At 28.8% G+C, this 23,012-nt stretch overlaps 1 protein-coding gene across 1 annotated transcript; it reads right to left on the bottom strand.

Moving 5' to 3' along the window:
• Positions 1-250: 250 nt before the first annotated feature.
• LOC147810676 (uncharacterized) lies at positions 251-16,969 on the bottom strand. Its single transcript, XM_087160352.1, has 3 exons — positions 16,816-16,969; positions 3,382-3,536; positions 251-637 (listed from the first exon to the last, which is right to left on the bottom strand). Exons 1-3 carry the CDS (start codon positions 16,835-16,837, stop codon positions 467-469), a joined length of 348 nt encoding a protein of 115 aa, XP_087016478.1. The 5' UTR covers positions 16,838-16,969; the 3' UTR covers positions 251-466.
• Positions 16,970-23,012: the final 6,043 nt, after the last annotated feature.

Genomic DNA, 23,012 nt, shown 5'->3' with positions numbered 1-23,012 from the left:
TCCTAGGTTTAGCCGTTGTTATTTTCCACGGGTCAAAATGGACCTGTGTGCACAACAGTTAATAATGTAAACAATTAGTAAATAAATTAAACAATTAGTATGTAACTATTAAAGGTTCATTTATAAATGAATAATTAAAATAAGGTAATTAAATTAAATTCTGTTTGGTAAGTATAGTTACTTAATTGAAGTAACTTTAGTAACTTAAATGTTAGTTTCAGTTTTTCGAAAATGTAATCAAGGCAACCAATTTCAAGTCAAATATATTTATTATATATACCAAATGAATAATCACATTTTTGAACATTCTCTATATGTTCAGCGTTTTTTTTACAATTTTTTTAGAACTCTCATTTAAATGAGGTAATACTTATAATAAACTAGGCTGTAAGGGACATATTTTACAGTTTTTATAAATTATCAGGTATTTATTCTACAAGGAGTCAAATAGTTCTAAAACACAAGACTAATCATCTGGTTCTGGTTCTTGCTGGTACCAAATGTATCCTGTTCTTGTAATGGAGCAATAAGCATCGTAGTATCTTCCAGGAGATCTGCAGAATGACCACTTTGGGCATCGGCAACGGAATCGAACTTGAAACTCTCTCTTGCAAACCTCGTTCCACCAACATGTCCTCTTGCAAAAATAAATGTATGTGTTTTTATTATTAACTTAGCATTATAGAATGGAATATTTACTTGAAAACATCTGAAATAATATTGACTCACTAGCAGTTTACCTGAAAATGGGGATAACTTCTAGTGAAACCGCATCATTTCCAGCTTGTTTTCAGGACGGGTAAAATTATAGTCACATTATTTATTATAGTCACAACATTATTTACACGTAAAATCTATTACAGCTATAAAAATGTTAAACCCCTATTTGCAAATCATGAAAATATTGAATTATGTAATTTTTCTAATTGTAATATAACACATTTTTTCCTTTTTTTCAGGCAAAAAACAGAAAAAACGCTGCCCCATATATATTTTGTATAGACTATGAAGTCGTGGTAGATTGTATGGATATTTTTCTCTTCCCGAAAACAAGTTAGAAATGAAACAGTTTTTCTACCAATTTTTTTCATTTCTGGGTTTTTCTCGTGACGGTAAAATAGTACACCTGTTTATTTATGCAGTGTGTTCCAAAATGAATGTCTAATGAATCTATTTAGAATCGCTGACAAATGTAAAGGAAGGAAATATCAAAACATTAGGGATTGTAAATTATTATTTAAATGAGGAGATGGGACAAAAATATTACCGGAATTTCTTGAGATTTGAAGTTTTTCTCTGTTGCCTTACAAGTAGTTTATCTGGAAAAGGAGAAAACTTCTAGTAAAATCGCATCGTTTCTAGCTTGTTTTTAGGTTAGATAAAGTTATAGTCACATGACTTAGTAAAGTCAACAATTGCAATTGTTAAAATTCGTGAAAATATAAAATTACATAGCTTTTACTAATTATTATATATTTAGCAATTACTTTTTTAAAGGAAAAAAATTATTTATATATATTTTATATAGAGTATCAAGTAGTGGTAGTTTATTTGGATATTTTTACTATCCTCGAAAATAAGTTAGATATGATACGATTCTTTTATCGATTTTTTCTCATTTCTAAGTAAGGCTTTTTCTGGAGTTTTTTTCGTGGCTGGTAAATAGTACACTTGTTTGTTTATGTAATAAGTTCCAAAATCACCGCGTTTAATGTATATTTTCAGAATCCTTATCAGAAGTAAAGGGAGAAAGTATATAGACCAGGGATGGCGAACCAATGGCACGCGTGCCATTTATGGCACCCGACACAGTATTTAGGGCACGCCACTGATCACATTTGTTATTACACTATGAATTGTTATTACTCAAATGCTATTACACTATGAAGCATATGTAACTATTAAATTAAAATTCACAAAAAACACGCAAAATAATTAACAATTATTAATGAAAAAAATTAACAATTAATGCTAAAAAAGCAATTGATAACCATAAAAAACAAGCTAACAATAAATAACTAGCAAAAAAAAATAAACAGTCCTGCTGAAACTAACATCTTACAACCTAAGTTATTTGTAATCTCATCTGCAACAACGGAAGTCACACTGATGTTACTTAAAGTTGAATTACGCGTATAACTGAGACATTGCAAAATAATTTTTTTTCAATGTAATTAAAGAGTTTTGAGTTGATAGTATTTAGTATTATTATTTTCCCAATAATCACGAAAGCGAAATTATTTGACGGCACGTCTATGACCACATTAAACAATTTTTTTGGAAAAAATGGCACGTTGGTGTATAAAAGTTCGCCACCCCTGATATAGACATTAGGGATTGTAAATTAATACTTCAAAGAGAAGATGGAAGGAAATGCTATCGGAATCTTTCGAAACATCAGAGAAAAATGCAGCATGGAAAACATAAAAATCAGTTTGATTGTCAGATAAAACTCGAGGTATGTTTCTAATAATAGCTATTCAATATTGTTCTGTTTCCTGGTGCAGTTACACGGTGTTTTGATGTTTTTAGTTCCGCTGCGAAAAGTCATGATTGGTTAGATTTTGACAGCATTGTTTCCTATCTTAAATAAGGGGTGTATAGATTCTGTATAGACGCTTTGTGTATGTTGGACGGAAAACTTCTAAACTTTTAGTAAAAAAAAATATTCTATCGGTAGCTGTGTTTGTGTTTTAATGTATAATTTTTCATTCCTTTAAACTTTTTATTCAGAACATTACACATAAATGATTTGAAAGTTCTTGTGCAACACTATTTGTTCGAACTCTTTCGTTTGAAAGCTAACTGAGACGTTGGCAAAATTATCAGAAATTCTGAAAGCTTTGGTTATCAAATGTGTACCACTCTATAAAATATTTCGGTCACATATGACTGGTTTTCAGGAGATGTGTGCGTATAAGAAGTTTTTAATATCCTAAATTATAAACGGAACATCACAATTAACCTTGTTTGGAGGGAGGGGGGAACGGTTCAGTATGTATGTAAAAAAATCTTTACAGTTAGGACAAATCTTCTAGCAGAAAGAAGTCCTCCACGCGGGTTACCGTAAACGAGAAATATTTATTTTTATTAGTCCGAATGTTGTGACGTTTTTTCCCTCACTGTGCAGTTTAATAGCTCGAATGTAGTCTTATACACTGAATTGAGCCGTACGGAGGCCTTACCTCTTTTGTGAGGAGTTGCGCTAATCCAACATGAGTATGTGTATGTCATTTAAATTTTTATTTGTCGTTGTAGTAATGACAATTCTCTTGTCGGCGAAAAAAAATCTCCATCTTAGCCATTTATTTTAAAATTTATTCTTCTAATTTATATCAGGAAAGTAATTTCTTTTGTTAGAGATTTATAAAACATACTTACTTCACTAAAATAAGAGTCAATTGAATCATCAAGATATGATCGTTTGTTTACAACATCTTCACAATGGACGATGATAATGAAAAAAACAACGAAAAATATCGATGGCAGTCTAATGTATGATACACAATTTGTTCGTTTCAGCTCTGCTGGGGCATCTGTTTGAAAATTGAAAAAAAAATGCATGATTCCGATTAAACTTTGTATTTTGCTGTGTAAAATTACATTCTTTAAAATGATGTAAAAATTGTATACTCTACAATTCAAAATATTTTCGACCATTAATTAATAACGCAAGAGAATCATTTTTAGTTTAAATATTAAAGATTTACTAATTTTTTTTTCTTCATGTAATTATCTTTGGATAAAAAAAACTTCGTGTGAAATTTTTTTCGATTCGTTTGAAAAGTCCTCTAGATATGGCGAAATACGCATTAAATAAAAAAGGCATTAAGGGGTCCAAACTTTGGGAAACTCTCCTGATCAAACTAAGGGGAGCATAGTTAACAGATTGCGGCTACCTATACTTTTGGGGTCAGAAATCCGAATTCGTTGTAAAAAGGTTTTTTTTTTTAGAGAAAGTGAGCTTTTGTGTATAATTTCGTGCCTTAAAATGTTGTATACACTAATTAATAACCTTGTTTGAGGTCACCCCCTTGAACCATTGAGATTGGACTCTAGAACGTGAAGATCCTATTGTTAGATCAAAAGTTATTCAGGATGATCCTTTTTTTTTGTCACATTACGCTTGGAGTCTTCAACGCTAAGAATACTATGCGGAAAGTAGGGAAAATAGCAAACTCGGAAATCAACTGCATAAAATTACCAAAAAATTAAGACTCACTATTTACGCTCTTGAACAATCAGCTCATTTTTCTGGTCGTTATATCTCTGACATCGTGATTGCAAACCTTTCTTCAACTTTCACAATAGATACTATCAACGAATTAGCAGCGATTACTCTGTTTGGATCACCACTAACATCGAAAGTAAAGAAAAGAATATCTTCTGAAAAAAACTTATTGGCTTCTTCTCAGCAATAATCTTCATATAATTAACACTAATAAAATATTATCTCAACTGATGATAACATCATTTCTTCAATTGATGATCTCAGAATTGCTTCTTCAACGGCGCATGATGAGGCAACTGAACTCTTTCGCATTAATATAAATAACTGTAAGTTTTCTAATCACATTAGAGAACTCAATCTAAGCCAAAAATAAAATCGGAAAAAGATATTGACAAACGCATTTCCAATTCTGACCTCAAAAAAAAACTACTTAACCACCTTAACAAAACAAAAAAGTGCCATGTGCTCTACACATCGCAATGATCTTTGTCATGAAATGAAAACCTCAATAGTCTTAAAACTGAAGAGATACATACTGAAGACGCCGAAGAAAGCTCAATTATCTTAACATATTTGGAGAATTACCAGAGCCAAACGGAAAAGTGAACATTGATAATGATAGAATCGAAGTTTTCGTCTACATTTTGGGAGAGCAATTCGAGTTTAATTGATGTATTTCCTGCCCCGGTACTAACAAGTTTGTTTACGAAACTAAGAAAAAGATCCTAACATAAATTTCGATACTCCAACTTTGATTTAACTAACTACCGATATAGAAGTTATTAACGTAATTCAAAAACACAACAAGGGGAAAACGCCTGGTAATGGTGCAACTTCAAAATCCAAAGATTGACATTTTGCCTCATATCAAAATCAGCCATTTCACAATAATCTAGCCTTAAAATTATATCTTCCTAATGAGTAAAAAAATATCATATATATTATACTTTTTTCTGAACCTGGTAAACATGCTGCATCGACTGAGAACTAACACCCCATTAGCCTTCCTCCAATGCTTTAAGAAACTTACGAAAAAGAAAATAAAGAAAAAAAAACTTTATTCATCATCGATTTGGCTAATTTTACTAATTTAGAAGCGTTTCAAACATTTATATAACAAAATAAAAAAATTTATATAATATATTTTATTTTCTGGAATGGTTGTTAATAAAATTTTAACTACCTTATTTCTATCTCAACATTTGTCAGGTAAAACGAAGCAGTTTTTTTTTTATTTAATTAAAATTACATTTCTTAAAATGATTTAATAATTCATATACCTTAAAATTCAAAATTTTTCAAAACGTTTTCACAAAAATAATAATGAATTATAAATATTTTTTAAAAGCTATTTTTTTGCATAGAATAATCTTTGGTAAATGAATTTTATAAACTTTTTATAAAATGTTTCGATGAGCTTGAAAATTCATCGAGATATTGAGAAACGCGCAAAAAGTAAAATTAAAATTAAGAGAACTAAACTTTTGATCGCTCTTCTGACCATACTATGGGAATAGGACAGAATTCGAATCTGACGGAAAAGAAACTTAATTTTAAAAAAAATGCGGTTATATGTCTTATTATGCTTCTTAAAATACTGCGTGCTGCATTAATTAATGAGTGCAAATAAATAATGCAAATTTATGTTTTGGTCCTTGAATAATTAAGATCGGTTCTGAAGTCTCATTCCGATTATTAGCTCACATGTTATTCAGAATTTTTATATTTTTTTGCAACAAAAACAAAATACAAACAAGATAAAGTTAAAACTAAACACTTTATGCATTAAATGCTAATTATGAACTTGTTATAAATCATTATTTACTACAAAATATGTTTTTTTTAATAGTATGCATTTCCAGGTTTGATACGGGTGACTAAAATAATGAAAAGTGGTGACGATTAAAATTTTGAATTTAAAAAAAAGAGATCAAAATTTACACATTTTATAGCATATTTTTATAGATTACCAGAAATGACAACGTGCACAGCTTTGTAAAAAAATATTTTCTAGTTATATTAAAATTGAAGTTATTTTTTGTTAAGTTTCTTTCATTTGTTCCGAATTTCACATATTGAAAATATAAAGAATCATAAGAAATGCAATATTGTTGTCTCGTGGCGACACTTTTAAAAAGTAGGTGTAATTCTCCTAATTCTACATGGTTTACTCTTCAATTCGCTACCAATTTATTAGAATTTCGCAGAAAGCGGAGTATCTTTTATTTCTAGTTCATTATTCAAAGTGGATTCCGAGAATGAATTTCCTTATATTTTCAACAAGAACAATTTGAAATGTAACTCATAGTGCTATTAAATAAATAATAAATAATTAAAATTTCTACCACTTTTTAAATTTTAGTTGCCTGTGACGTCGCTGCATATCTTTTGCAAGGAACATGACTTCAGCGTGATAAATGGTATCTATGAATTAATACTATTTGTTTCTTATGGAAAAAAGCTATATTGATTATTTTGTTCATAACAAACTACCATAATTTATCGCCTCGTAAACTTATGGTTTACTTATTCCTACCACTTTCTACGTAGCAGAGAAGTGGGAGCTCTTAGTAGGCACACAAATTTTAAAAAATTCTGGATAGGATGAGTATTATTAAATTGCATAAAAACTCTATCTTTTAGATTGCGAATTACCGATTGTGAATTCGCAATAAGCGACGAAAAAATATTCAAAATTCTGGTCAATAGCTAAATGCATTAGAAAATAATTAAAAAAATTGCAATTCATGATAGCTTGAAAAAATGCACCTTTTGCAAATCTGAAAATCATACGTGTCTTTTCGCGAGCAGAACTTTCAGACAGTCCTAATTATCTATATCTGTGTTTATAATTGAACCATTTTTTAATTGTTGAGAAGCCTCATCATGAGCGATTACAAGAACTGAAGACATTTTCTGGTCTAAAAGAAAAATACTTATCAACCATTCTTCTGAACTCACAAAAAGTCCTTTTGGTTATTTATAACTATCACAACTTTTAAAATATTAAAAAAATGAAACCTTTTTTAATACCATTTACTTTAATTTCAGTATCCACCAGCCAAATGTATTGATAGCAGATACTTTTATTAGATCAACGATTGCCACGCTATTAGACAATATATATTAAAAAAATTAAATAATTTAATAAATATATTTTATTTTCTGAAACGGTAGTTTCAAATATTTGAACCATCTCATTTCTATCTCAACATTTGTCAAGTAAAAAGAAACAGTATTTTTTTTATTTATTTAAAATTATATTTCTTAAAATGATTTAATACTTCATGTACTTTAAAATTCAAAATTGTTTGAAACGTTTTCACAAATATAATAATAAATTATAAATAATCCTTTAATAATAATCATAAAATGTTTCGATGAGCCTGAAAATTCATCGAGATATTGTGAAACACGCAAAAAGTAAAATTAAGAAAACTTTGATCGCTCTCCTGACCATTCTATGGGAATTGGACAGAAGTCGAATTTGACGGAAAAGAACCTTAATTAAAAATCTGCTGTAAAATGACTTATTATGTTTCTTAAAATACTGTGTACTGCACTAATTAATGAGTGCAATTAATTAATGCAAATTTAAGTTTTGTTCCTTGAATCATTAAGATCTGTTCTGAAGTCTAATTCCGATCATTAGTTCATATGTTATTCAGAGTTTTTATTTTTTTGCGGCAAAAACAAAATACAAACAAGATAAAGTTATGACTAAACACTTTATGCATTAAATGCTAATTATGAGCTTGTTATAAATCATTATTTATTACAAAATATGTCTTTTTTTAAATAGTATGCATTTCCAGGTTTGATACAAGTGAATAGCAAAAAGTGGTGACGATTAAAATTTAGAATTTTAATAAAATATTAAAATGTGCAAATTTTATAGCATATATCAAGGGTGGCCAACCTGTGGCTCGCTAGCCACATGCGGCTCTTTGAAGGATTATTTGTGGCTCTCAATAAATGTACTAAATTTCCCTTTTCATTTTTGTGCTATTATATTTTAATATTTTTCTGAATCCATTTAAAATTAACATAATTCAAAATGAGTTTTCAATTTCCAACATAATTATGACTCAAAAAGCATCTGGAGAATTAGAATTAATAGAGATGCAAAACGATCAAGCTCTACAATTAAAATAGAAATCGACGACGATTACTAAATTTTGGAAATTTGTAAAAGAATCGAAATATCCTGAATTACGGAAGGCTGCTTGTCGAATTCTTTCAATATTCGGAACAGCGTACTTATGTGAATAATTTTATTCCACTTTAAAATACGTGAAATCCAAACACCGATCAGTATTAACTAAGCAGCATCTCAAAGAATTACTGGGAAGTTCTGTCACCAATTATTCACCAAATTTTAAAGAATTATCAAGAGAAGTAAAATAAATGTGTTTCATTTTTAATATTTAAGTTCAATCCACATATTTTGTACTTTTATTTATATGTTTTCAATAAATATAATTTCTGTGAGAAAAAAAATTTTAATACCTTTTTTGCATGTCTTTTAAATGCGTATTTAATTGCGGCTCGCGAAAAATTTCAAATTTTGAAAAATGGCTCGACTATCAAGGAACTAGGCCCCCCCCCCTGGCATATATTTTTAGGTTACCAGAAATGCCAACTTGTTCAGCTTTGTAAAATAAATATTTTCTAGTTATATGAAAATTAAAGTTATTTTTAGTTAAGTTTTTTTTTTCTTCTTTTTTTTGTAATTTGACATATTGAAAATAAAAAATATCATAAGAAATGCAACATTATTACTGTTGTCTCGTGGCGACACTTTTAAAGAATGGGCGTAATTTTCCTAATTCAACATGGTTTACTCTTCAATTCGCTACCAATTTATTAGAATTTAGCAGAAAGCGGAGTAGTTTTTATTTCTTAGTTAACCCTTTAATGGACCCTTTATTTCTAGTAAAGGTAAATTAAAGTATTTTTGAAATAGAAATTGCTTTAAGAACAGTAATTGATTCAAGAAAAAAAATACTTTTATACATAAAATACTAGTTTATAAAAATGCCATTTTTTTGGTGGTAAATATATTTAACATGATCTATACTGACTTTTATTTTTCTTTATTTATAAAATAAATTCCTTAAATGCTACAAACTTCAAAAGGAATTATGTATTTTATAACTTTTACACGTTTTTTAAAAGTGACAAATGGTTACCAATTTTATTCAAACTCACCTCAAGATTGAAAAATGGAAACCTAAATTAAAAGTGGTAAAAGGTAGTGGTAAGTATACTTACCACGACCTTCAAAAGGGTTAACTATTGAAAGTGGATTCCGAGAATGATTTTCCTTATATTTTCAACAAGACCAATTTGAAGTGTGACTCATAGTGTTATTAAATAAATAATAAATAAATAAAATTTCTACCACTTTTTGTCTGTTGCCAGTGACGTCGCTGCATATCTTTTGTAAGGAACACGACTTCAGCGTGATAAATGGTATCAATGAATTAACAATATTCGTTTGTTATGGAAAAAAGTAATATAGATTATTCTGTGCATTACAAACGAACATAATTTATCGCATCGTAAACGTATGATCCCTTTCTTCCTACCACTTTCTACGTTGCAGAGAAGTGGGAACTGCTGACACACAAATTTAAAAAAATTCTGGATAGAAATATATTATTAAATTGCATAAAAACTGTATCTTGTAGACTGAAACCGATTGGGAATTTGAAATCAGCGACGAAAAAATATCCAAAATTCCGGTCAATAACCTAATGCATTTGAAAATAATAAAATTGTAATTCATAATAGCGTGAATAAATGCACCTTTTGCTTATCTGAAAATCATACGTGTTTTTTCGCAAACAGAACTTTCAGACTGACCTAATTATCTACTATATTTTTGCTTAAAATTTAACCAGTTTTTAATTGTTGAGAAGGATTGTTGAGTTCAAGAGCAGGACTGGTAGGAACTGAAGAAATTTTCAGATTTAAAAGAAGAATACTTATCAACCAATTTTCTGAACTCAGAAAAAGTCCCGTTTATTACTAAATACTATCACATTTCTTAAAAAATTAGTAAAATGAACTTTTACTTTCTATTTCAATATAATAGACTGTAATCAGAAATATTTTCCTTTATTTATTTTCAGTATCTACCAGCAAAATGTATTGCTAGCTGATACCTATATTAGATTTAACAAAAAATTTTTGTATTTATTAATTAGTGTCAAAATCAAGATATATATATATAATTTTTTTTTTTTTCTGAAACGGTAGTTTCTAAACTTTGAACCACCTCATTTCTATCTCAACATTTGTCACGTAAAAAGATGCAGTATTTTTTTATTTATTTAAAATTACATTTCTTAAAATGATTTAATAATTCATATAGGGGAGAGTCGGGTAGTTCCGCCCACTTAAGGAGTATTGCTTATATTTCTGTATAATATTGAGTAATAATCAATATTTTTGTATGCTTCTATTGTTTTATCATCTAATTAAATAATGAAAAAAGAATAAACCAAAAGAAGAATAGTTAAACTTAAAAAAATAGAAATTTAAAAAAACATGTTTTTCAGCTCTTTACAAAATGTGTCGGGTAGCCCCGCCCAGTTACAAAATTTATGTTTTTTGACTGTTTTTTCAGATGTAAATGAAAATAACTAATGTATTGACAATAGATAAACCTCATTTATCATTTTTATCACAAAATTATTTTATTTATTACATATTTATATACTTTTAGTGAATTCTATCATTTAGTAACAACAAATGTCATACTTTTTATTATTATTAATATATTATAATATTAATATATATTTATATTAAATATTTAAAGAAAATAATTTAATTTAAGTAACAATAATTAATTACAATAGTTGTTTTTCAATATAAACTAATTTGGTTGATCTCTTTTTATAAACTCGTTTTAATTTGCATTTTTAAATATATAAATTTACGTTTCATTTGATATTAAAGCATATATTTGTTGTTAAAAATGCATATAACATTCAAATTTGAAGCAATAAAATAATAATCTTTGCAACCGTACATTTATCGACGAAATAAAATTAGACGGTGATACCTAAAGTGACCACACGTCCCGATTTTGGCGGGACAGTCCCGCTTTTTGGTGGACTGTCCCGCGTCCCGCCTATTTTTAAAAATGTCCCGCTTTTTAGAAAATATCTGCATTTTTAATTTTAAATGTACTGTAAAAATATATTCCTATTATTTATTAAGTATTATGGTGAATATAAATAAATAAAAAATACATAAAAAACACATAAAATGCGTGCAGAGTAAACTAAATTAGGCAATGTACCAAGTTAGATTTACTCGGTGGTGTGCTATCATTGTCTTTACGTCTCGGCTTAATTCAGATAAGTGCGGACTGCCGTTAGACAGTGCGGCTTGTTGTTCTCAATTTGACGTTCGGTTTGACTCATTACTTGATTGACAAACGTTGAGCAATAGTCGCCACAAAGTAACGGTCAATAAGGTAAAATTTAATACTTTTTTTAACCCTTTTAATAATTTTTTTATTTATTTCTAGTATTTACCCACAAAATAAAACATGAGTGAAAAAAGAGGATGCAAATTTAATGAAGAGCTAAGCAGAGAATTTCCATTTATTAAAAGTACCAAAATAGACTATATGGTACGGTGCTGAATCGCAATGCTGAATTTTCGGTCTCACATGGTGGAAAAAACGATATTACTAAACATCTAGCGACAAAGAGGCACAAAAGATTTTTTAATAATGCCGCTTCCTCATCTAAAATGGAACAGTTTTTTCGCAGTGCTAGCTTTAGCAACACGGAAAAACAGCTAGCATTAGCGGAAGGGCTATTTGCTTTCCGCCCCATAAACCACAATCAAAGTTTCGGATCAATGGATTGTACGTCGAAAGTGATCAAAACATTATACGACAAAAGATATTCATGTGCAAGGACAAAAACCGAAGCAATTATTTGTAATGTTTTTTCACCATATTCGTTTTCACAATTGCAGAAAGAATTAGAAAAATGCGCATTTATATCCATATATTCTGATGCTTCCAACCACAAAGATTTAAAATTATTTCCCACAAGTGTTAGATTTTTTGATCCAGAAACAGGAATTAAAATTAGAATATTAGATTTTGTTTCATTGCCTGATGAAACTTCACAAATAATTTTTGATTTAATAAGTACTATTTTAAAAAAGATTAATTTAAACAGTAAAATTATTGCCCATTGTGCTGATAACACTAACGTAAATTTTGGTGGAAAAGCTAGAAGAGGCATCAATAACGTTTTTACGAAACTTGACGAACATTTGAAGCAAAAAAATATTGGATTAGGTTGTGCAGCGCACATTCTATACCTATACTATTCAAACAGCATCCGACTTACTTCCAGTTGATGTTGAAAATATTTTTGCAAACATTTATTTGTATTTTTATATATATATATTGTGTGTGTTGAAAGTTTGACTAAATTGTAATTCTCATTTCATCCCATTTGTCCCGCTTTGTCTCAATAAAAATGTGGTCACTTTAGTGATACCCGACATTCATGTGAACGGGGCTACCCGAAATCCAATTTTTTTGTAAATTTGTACATTTGTACATTAATTTTTCACATATAAACTTCTTTCCTTGTGCAAATTAAACTTAAGACTACATACTTTAATGCTGTATGTATAGAAAAAATTATTTTTTTAGTATTAAAATGAAGTTTAATCGAAACTTTCAACCAATTTTTCTTAATTTCATGACTACTGTATTCAACATATTTTCAAAACTATTGTTTACCATGTTACCAGCTGCATAAATACTTGAAACTTTGAAAATAATATTTTTTTAATATAACAATTAATGTCCGATGGCCCATTGACTTGAAAAAATATTCTATACATATGAAATTGACCGTGGGTGGGGGTACCCGACACTCCCCTACCTTAAAATTCGTTGACTGTTGAAACGTTATCACAAAAATAATAATAAATGATAAATAATTATTTAAAGCTACTTTTCGCATAGAATAATCTTTAGGTAAACGAATTTTATAACTGTGTATAAAGTGTTTCGATGAGTTTGAAAATTCTACGAGATATTGCTTAACACGCAAAAATTAAAATTAAGAGAACTAAACTTATGGTCTCTCTCCTGACCATACTATGGGAACCGTTTCTACAGAGTTCAAATTTGATGGAAAAGAAACTTAATAAAAATGTCTCGTTATATGACTGATTATGCTTCTTAAAATCAGTGATGGGCATCATTCAAGGAAATTTTATTAATGACTAAATTTATTCACAATAAATTTATTCTGAATGATTACTCATATGCAAATTTAGTCATTATTCATCATTCATTATGCAAATTTTTGAATTATGATTGATAAATAAATTCATTAGTCATAACTAATTTTTCTGAATAAAATTTTAAATAACCAGCGAAATGCATGTATTATGTCATTTTCTTTGCAAGTTGCGAGTCAATTACAGTTACTGATTACAAATGTAATTAATTATAGATAAACCAGCTTCTTGCAACGATCATGGTTACAAGTAATCACAGTAACAAATATTTATCATTTATCGTCGCAAGCTGTTATGATTTTTTATAATTTCAACAAAAAGTGATTACAGATAATCAGAATTACAAATAATCAAGCCCTGGGATTTCAAGCCATTGTGAATACTTTTAATCATAAAGTAAGATTACCAGACATAATAACTACATGTTATCATAATCTAACAATTACAGGTAATTTTAAAATTCAAGGAATTGTGATATATATGATTACAACAGGAGTAGATGTAATCATAATTCAAAGTGGGCTCGATTACATTGTAATAGAGACTTTAGGTAATTGAATACTTTTAAGACAACGCATAAATTGTGTATATGTAAATGAATTGTTTAGTTTACTATTGTTTGGTTTTAGTAAATGAATACTTTTAAACTTAGAATTACATACGAAGATACGTACAAAATACCCGAATAAGATTACATTGTGATTACTTGTTATCACAATAAGAAATGATTTCGAGTGATTATGATTGGGTAATCAAAATATATGATTTCATGTAATTATTACATGCAATCGTGATTACAAGTAATTAGCGACTGCATGTAACTAAAATATACGATTACAAGTAATTACGATTGCGTACTATATATTTTTATTCAGTTTGTATGTATTATGTATGTATGTTTGTATGTGTTAACATATTTTTCTGTTCATAGAATGAACGTACGTATTTAAATACAATTTATTAATATACGAGCAATGCATGTAAGTTCGTATGTTTGTATACTTGCATATGTATATGTAGCCCACGTACAATCAATCGTTCATATATAGATATATTTTAAACTCCTTTAATATTTCTACGTATGCATATTAGATGTATGAATGAATGTGCAGATTTAAATGCAATGCACCTATGCATGCACGAACGTTATTAGTACATACGTTATACGTACATAATTTTGCATAAAATATACATGTAAACATGTATGTAACTTTGTATATACGTATGTGGAGACGATATATATTTATATGCAAAATTACGTGTATTTATACTCGCAAGTACATACATAGTATAAATGTAGGTATGTACGAGCAATGTACGTGCGCGTAAGAACTTTTTTATTCATAAGATATATGTACATATTTATGCATAAAAAGTTCAAGTACACGCATATATGGTTTGTATGTGTATAGTATGATCATATGTATGTACGCACTTATCTATGTACATCATCAAAACATATGTATGTGATGTATGAGTGTACGTATGTATGTACAAAAAAGTTTTTATCATTTGGAATTATACGTATGTATATACAATGTATGCATGTACGTTAGTACATATAATGTATAAATGTGTGCATGTGCAAAAAATATATGCATTTACAATGTAGGTACATGCACTATGTGTATGTAAGTCAAACTCTTTACCCATCAAGGCTATGTCTTTACCTATAACAAGATGTCTATAACGCGATGCGAAACATTGTTTGCTCTTAAACGTCTTATTTTAGGAAATTAAACATAAAACTAAGACAAGTATGAATATTTATTTTTATGTTATTTTTAACTTACTCCAGCTTAAAATTATTGTTTTAAAAGTTCTTATACTTAACTGTGCTAAAAAAAGTTGCAAGTTACGAAAAAGTTACAAAGTTATTACAGTTTAGTTACTTAAGTTCATTTTAAAATTTTGTTCTAGTATCTATAAAACTCAATTTCTTATCGTTTTCGAAAGCAAACGATAATCTTATTTTAAATTCCTAAATATAATTTGATATTAAAAAATTAAACGCTTTTTTGTCATGAAAACATTTCTATAAACTATGGATTATGTTACATAAAAGTAAATTTCCTCAAACATTTCATACAAATACTTGAAAAGGATTTTTTATACAAATATTTTTAAAATGATATAGAACAATTAAAACTGACAATTGATTTTAAATATCGTTTGATTTAATCATTTAAATTGCTTGAGTTGTTATGAGTGGTAGTAATAATTAAAGTTTTGAAATTTAGATAACTTACATAAATTGTATACATTGTATTGTAATTTTTCTCTTTATTGTTACTCTCTTTATTGTTACTCTCTTGTGTTTCTCTTTATTGTAAAGAGGATTCTCTTTATTGTTACTCTATTTCTTTACTGCTTGGATTTTCATCTGCAATTTTTAATCGTTAATCGTTATTTTTTCAAATATGTCATTTGTCTATAATTTTGTTGCTAGTACTTGAACTTCCTATTGTTACTTTCAAAAATTATTAACCTTTAGGAATATAATAAGTTATACCAGCTAAAATGGTGTTTCTAAAAATATATTCAAAAACTATCTACTAACTACTTTCTACCTTTCGAACTAAATGATCTAAGAATTAAAATCTTAATCAAGGACTCTCACAAGGAAAAATAATGAAAATGAAATAAATAAACAAAAAATAATAATAATAAGTTTAATTTATTCGGCATAAGCAGTAAGTACGTAGACCCCATTAAATAAGCTAAAAATGCAAGGAAAACAGGAAAAAAAGATTTAAGAGAAGAGGAATAATTATTTATGAATAAAATATTTTTATAAAATATTTTTATAAAATATTTAAAGAAATTAAAAAATTAAAAAGCCGGAAAGCACAATTTTTTTAAAAACAGTTTTAAATATTTTTAAAAATAGTTATATGTATGAGTTCTACATACTTGCAGCTTATGCAATGCACAGATAATAAAACTTATTAATTTTTTTCGTATTTCTCTCTTTTCTTTTTATCCTTTTTGTCTTTATTGTGCTATATATATATATAAATATATATATATATATATATATATATATATATATATATATATATATATATATATATATATATATATATATATATATATACAGAGAGAGAGGGAGAGAGAGAGAGATAATTAAAAAGTCAACAATGTTTCGATAATAAAAAAAGAGGGTAGAAATATTTTATTCATGATATGAGTAAATAAAATCGTTGAAATCTGAAGGTATTGACAAAAGAAAATACTTGAAATTACCACATACTATGGAGGAAACGAAACTTGAAAAAAAAATGCCTCACCTGTTCGCTTTGAGGTTCCCATAACGGTGTTGTGTGATATCAATCAATTGAGAAGAGTTTATGAGTGAGCGGCAGGTAGCGCATTTCTGATGAGTGAGAAAGAGCAGTGACAGATTTCTGAAAAGAGAGCGCAACCCTAGCGACATCATCTCGAGTCATCCGTCAAAGGGAGTCATCAAAAGTTTTGAGGAAAGTTTAATGGAGTCATATCCCAACCGAGGGGGGGGGGCTGGTTCTCTTTTCCTTCCATCTACAAGACTTTCTGATTTTTATAAAAACATTTTTTTTTTCTTCGACTGTACTGTGAAAAGTTGCCTTTTTTTGAAAATGTCAAATGTTACAAACAATTTTTAAATTAAAAGTTTTTTTTTCTTGCCGTTTTAAAGAATTAATTTTTTTCCTAGTAATGGCAATTTGGTTCTGCTGAAAAACAAGCGGAAAAGTTACTAGAGAATAAGAGAATGGATAATGATGAAAAAGATTTTAAATAAAAATTCCCATTTCATATTTCTTTTAAAATTTAGAATATATCCTTTTATACATATAAGTGTGCATTGCGAACTTCAGTACAAATTATGCATATATATATATATATATATATATATATATATATATATATATATATATATATATATATATATATATATATATATATGTACCAGGGGGAGACCAGGGAGTCGAGTTTGGTGCTTTTAAAAATAGGTTTTTAACATCTTTTTTTTTCTGACTCCGTATTTTTCTATATATTTCTTCAATTTAATTTTTTTCCACCTTCCTCATTTCCAATCACGTCGCCATTGAATTATGTATAATAACTTTGCTATGAGTATAGTAGTATAGTATATGTTTGTTTAAGTATATTATAGCTTTTGTACATTTTCTGTTGCATAAAATTTTTGATCAGATCTTAGAATTGTATTATATACGGAGTTATTAGATATGGTTTTCTGGCACATTTGTAAAAAAGGCTCACAGTTGCATCCTTTCCCCTACCTTAAGTCTATTGGATTTAGTAAGGTTTCGTGATTACTCTAATTATATTATATTAATTAAATTATATTATTATATTAATTAAATTATATTATTATATTAATTAAATTATATTATTATATTAATTAAATTACATTAATATTAATTATATTATCATATTAATTATATTAATTAATTAATAATTATCATTACATTAATTATATTATTTTAAGCTTTTCAAACGTTGTAAATCTCGCGATTGAAATGCCGTAATTAAAGTTCTTAACGAAGTAAATTTTGTTGTAGAAGTCTCAATAAATCTCAGATTGTTCTTAGTGGATTATCCTCAAAAGAGGATTTGGTCATATCTTTTAAAAATCATAATTAACGAGGTTTTCGAGAAACTTCGAACGCTATTTTAATGAATATCAACAAGGATGCCTAGGGCGACCAAAAATTTAATTAAACTTAGTTGTTAAGTTACTACATTTTAGTTAAAATTTATTCAACGACCGTTTTCAAGTATAAATACGCAGGCGGATGCTAGGCTAAGAAGCTGGTAGAAAAACCATTTCAGTTTTAACTTGTCTTCAGAAGGAGTAAATCAAAATCTCTGCTTCAAATTATTTATCACTATCTACTTTTTACTCAAGTAAGGCTTAGACTTAGGCTTAGGCTGAGATGTAGTACGAAGTACATTGCCCGCAGAGCGGGCACTCCACTTCTTCGTCTGTATTGATGCCCGTGGGCGACTAGAGTACTCGCATACCTGCCAACTTTTACGCATTTGGCGTAAAATTTTATTTCTATATTTAAAGTGGTAGCAAAATGTATGCTTTCTATATATTCCTTGCATTTATAAACTTAATTTATAATCATTTTTGACCACCACTATTTTTAAAAAAGTTAAGCATATATATTAATATGCATTACTGTCGAGGTACTTCGTTTAAGCGCTCTCACAATACAGTGAACGTTTCGGCATAAAATTGTAATTTAAATTACGTTTTACTACCGCTGGGGAAAAGCATCCTCGAAAGAATTAAAAGTTGGCAGGTATGGTACTGTGTTCTTACTCAAGTAAAAAGAAAGCAGTTTTACTTATATGCTACAATTTTAAAATAAATCTCGGTAGTTACAGAAATTTAATGTTTCTCTAAAAACATGCTAAAATGAAATGCCTTTCGTACCAGTTTTTGTTCTTTTTCGTCATGTTATACGTAGGCTTCGAGCCCCGGCCGGATAATTTAACCCTTTGGGGCCGACCGACACAAATACGTGACAGCATAAAACCGTATCAATCAGGTTAAAAATATAAAACTGGTAATCAAAGTATTTCTTTAGCAGTTTATTTGTGGGCGGAGTAATAATTGTTTGATTTATTTAATTCACCAATCTTTTGTTCAAAATAAAACTATTTAGTTATACTTTGAATTAACATTGATTATATATATGTTTAAACTAACAATAATTAAATTAAAAGCAAAGTAAGTCTGTCAAATTAGCAACGACTACATTTGAGTTACCGTTTTTTATTTAATTACAACTTGATTCTGATTTTGTACGAATGCTTTTCTGAATCACCCGTCCCCAAAGGGTTAAATAATGCCGTGGTGGCTTAGAGAATAGAGCTTTCGCCTTTCAATGAGGTGAACCTGGATTAAATCTCAACGATGGGTGGTCGATATGATTTTCCGTATCAGGGCTGAAAGCCTATATAAACCAAGACGGAAAAGAGCAAAAACTGGTACAAAAGGCATTTTATTTCAGCATATTTTCGAGAAAAATTTAATTTTTGTAACTATCAAGATTTTTTTTAAAATTGCAGCATATATAGAAACTGCTTCATTCTGGCAGATAAATAAAAAATGTTAAAAAATTAAAAAAAAAAAAAAGAATAAATTTACTCGTTACGAAAACTAGTTAAAATTGAAATGTGATCACTGCGTCTCCGTCTTCTTTTCCGTCTCGCTTTCACCCGTGTCCCGTACCCGACTCGCACCGATAACAGTGCTGACGAAAAATATTCGAAGTGGTAGACGAATCATGGTTTAGAATTCCCTTGCCGTCAGGCTAATCGTGGGAGGTTTTCGTGGTTTCCCTCTCCATGTTATACAAATGCCAGTTAGTTCCATCAATAAGTCCACCACTAAGGAAAAATTTCCCACAATACTTGGTCCAAGAGTTCCTTTGTCTTCTGGATTAAGTTCAAAATTATAAGGTTGTATCGTTGAACATTGGTAGTCGTAAACCTGAAAATCTGATCGGCTGTTCAACGACGGTTATAAAATAAAAATAAAAGGAAAATATGAATTTCCGTTTTGAAATTTAAACTTTTCGAGTTTCCCTCATCTCCAAAAAAAAAAAAAGAAATCTAGTTACGTCTCTGATAGTCTCATATCACTTATCCTTCTTAAATAAAAGTACCTCAATAAGTACTCCAAATTTCTCATAAGTAGTTGCTCCAAAACTCGATTCCACTTGAAAGAAAATGGAAAAAATTCTAAATGGGATTTAGTCATACTTCTTCGAGCAAAAATAAATAAAAAACGAAATACGCGAGGAAGTAAAAGAAGGGGAAGAAATAAGAAATATCATTTCCTAAAAATAAAAGCCACTCCCTAAGAACAATTACAATTTTACTTAGTACATCGATTTTTCTTAATTTTTCTTTTCTGCTGACATGGAATCTTTAAACATTCACGTAAACTCAATTCTCAGAAAATAGATTATTTTCTTGTTTTTCATCGTTTTCTAAGTTGCTACGTTAGGGAATTTGATTTTTACCGGAAAAGAAGTGAAGTGAATTTAGTGAGCAAACTATGGCAACCACAAGACGGAAATAACTTCAGTTTTGAAATTAGGATTTTTTCTTCTTGTTATTAATGTTTACTTCTGCCATTTCAGATTTTATGGGAATTTTAGGACATTTGGAAATGTCGTTCACTACAGTATTTATAAATATTCATTTCCGTCGGTGGTATATTTCATCGTTTGCTCTTCAGATCGTCTTCACTTTTTTTTCCCCAGTGTCACATTTTATCGTTTTCTGTTTGATGCTTTTAAGACCGTTTTATTTTTTGTTCCTCATAAAACGTCTTAGGGTAATAAACATCTGATGACAGAGTTAATAAGGTGAAAAATAATTATTTGATGGGTGAAGAAAAAAAATCTAAGAAAAACTCTTTAACTTAGTGGATTCTTTTATAATTAAAAGCTCTACCCCTCTCGATTTTTTCACAACTATTTTTTTTTTTACTCTAAACAGATTATTTCCTTAAAATTGTAAAATCTATTATAATGTAATAAAAAAGTTTTTACAATTTTAAAGAATTAAACTATTTTAATTATTTCATTTAAAAGTAAAATCTTTTTTAATGTAAATTGTATAAACAGATTATTTCATCAAAATCTACTTTTCAACATGCATTAACACAATTTTAATCTCTGATTTAGTTAATAAACAAATGTAAAAGGTTATAGAATTCAAATTTAAGGGAACAATTGACGACATTTTTTATTAAAAAGAAGTTTTTTTTTTTCGAATGTTAATTAGGAATCTCAAACTTAGGTTACCATAGCAACTTCATTGACAAATTTGCTTTTAATTTTTATTTTAATTTTTGATAATTATAAAAGCTTCTTAAATATTTTTTGGCAATGTTTATTGTTCAATAGTGGGAAAAGTTATTTATTGTTATTTTAGAATTGTGAATAGTAATTTTTTCTTAATAACTAACTGCTTACGATGAACGAACACAGTTGTATAGTATACTTACTAAAAAACTAAATAGAGCCTATTTATTTTTTAATAATTGTAAAACTGTAAGTAAACATCTACAGTCCCTAGCCAAATTATTAGACGCACTAAAGATTCTATATAAAATCTTAATTATAATGTAATACTATACAGCTTTATTGTTTTTACACGACTGAAACCGGTTTTCACTCGTTTACGTTCATATATTAATTGGTTAACATTGTAACGCAATACGTTAGAAATAAATACAAACTAGGAGGCTTCGCCACCTGCTCGCTGGCGCTCGCGAACCCCCGGAACTGCTTTCGCAGCTCATTGGATACGTTCTTAACGTCTAGCTTTTGTATACTTTTTTGAACACCGAAGTTCCGAAAACTTTTCACTGTAGAAAATTCTAAACCTGTTCATTTCAATATTAATTTGAAATTGCAAACAGTTCACATATTTCTCTTAATCACACTATTCTAAATTTCTGTTGTTGAGAAAAGTAACTGTTGTAAGTTTTGTTTTAAAGTCTTTCCCACCAGAGGGCTAAAACCATGAGTTGTAAAACAATATGAAATAGTACTGAACGTAGGATGTAAAGCATCGGCTTCGGTGAAGATAATTTTGTGAGAATTGTTTTGATAATTCGGTGAGAATTCACCCGATTAGACATATGATGCTCTCTACGTGCTCTTGCGCGCCGAAGCCTATCAATTAAAACGTATTAGCGCTTTATATAATATAGATTAGCCATATGATGCTCACTACGTGCTCTTGCGCGCCGAATTCTACCAATTAAGAATGAAAACTGTTGCCAACATGAGAAAAGAAATATCATCGGTTTTATTGATACATACATACGTATTAGCGTTTTATATAATATTAGGAGGCTTCGCCCCCTGCTCGCTGGCGCTCACCAACCCCCGGAACTGCTTTCACAGTTCATTTCCGATTGCTTCGCAATCCAATGCTCGCTTTGCTCGCTCATTGGATACGTTCTTATCGTCTAGTTTTTGTATACTTTTTGGAATACTGAAGTTCCGAAAACTTTTCACTGTAGAAAATTCTAAACCTGTACATTTCAATATTAATTTGAAATTGCAAACAGTTCACATATTTTTCTTAATCACACTATTCTAAATTTCAGTTGTTGAGAAAAGTAACTGTTGTAAGTTTTGTTTTAAAGTCTTTCCCACCAGAGGGCTAAAGCCATGTGTTGTAAAACAATATGAAATAGTAGTCTGCCACTGAACGCCGGATGTAAAGCATTGGCTTTGATGAGGATAATTTTGTATTTTTAATTCTCTGAAGGGCGCCACCTTAATAATATGGAATTTGTAAAATAAATGTATATATTTTTGATTATTGATGAAGCCCATCATTTTGTGTTTTGATCAGTGTTCAGAAGCAGAACAACTATAAGTTTTTTATTTTATCACAAAAAAATAAAATGTATAAAAAACAAAGAAAATGAGTATAGTCA

This window comes from Parasteatoda tepidariorum, chromosome 4 (assembly GCF_982258835.1).
Source record: "Parasteatoda tepidariorum strain Cologne lab strain chromosome 4, Ptep-v5.0, whole genome shotgun sequence".
Lineage (NCBI taxonomy): Eukaryota > Metazoa > Arthropoda > Arachnida > Araneae > Theridiidae > Parasteatoda > Parasteatoda tepidariorum.
Note: the sequence above shows the minus strand (reverse complement) of the source record. Positions and strands in the feature narration are given on the sequence as shown.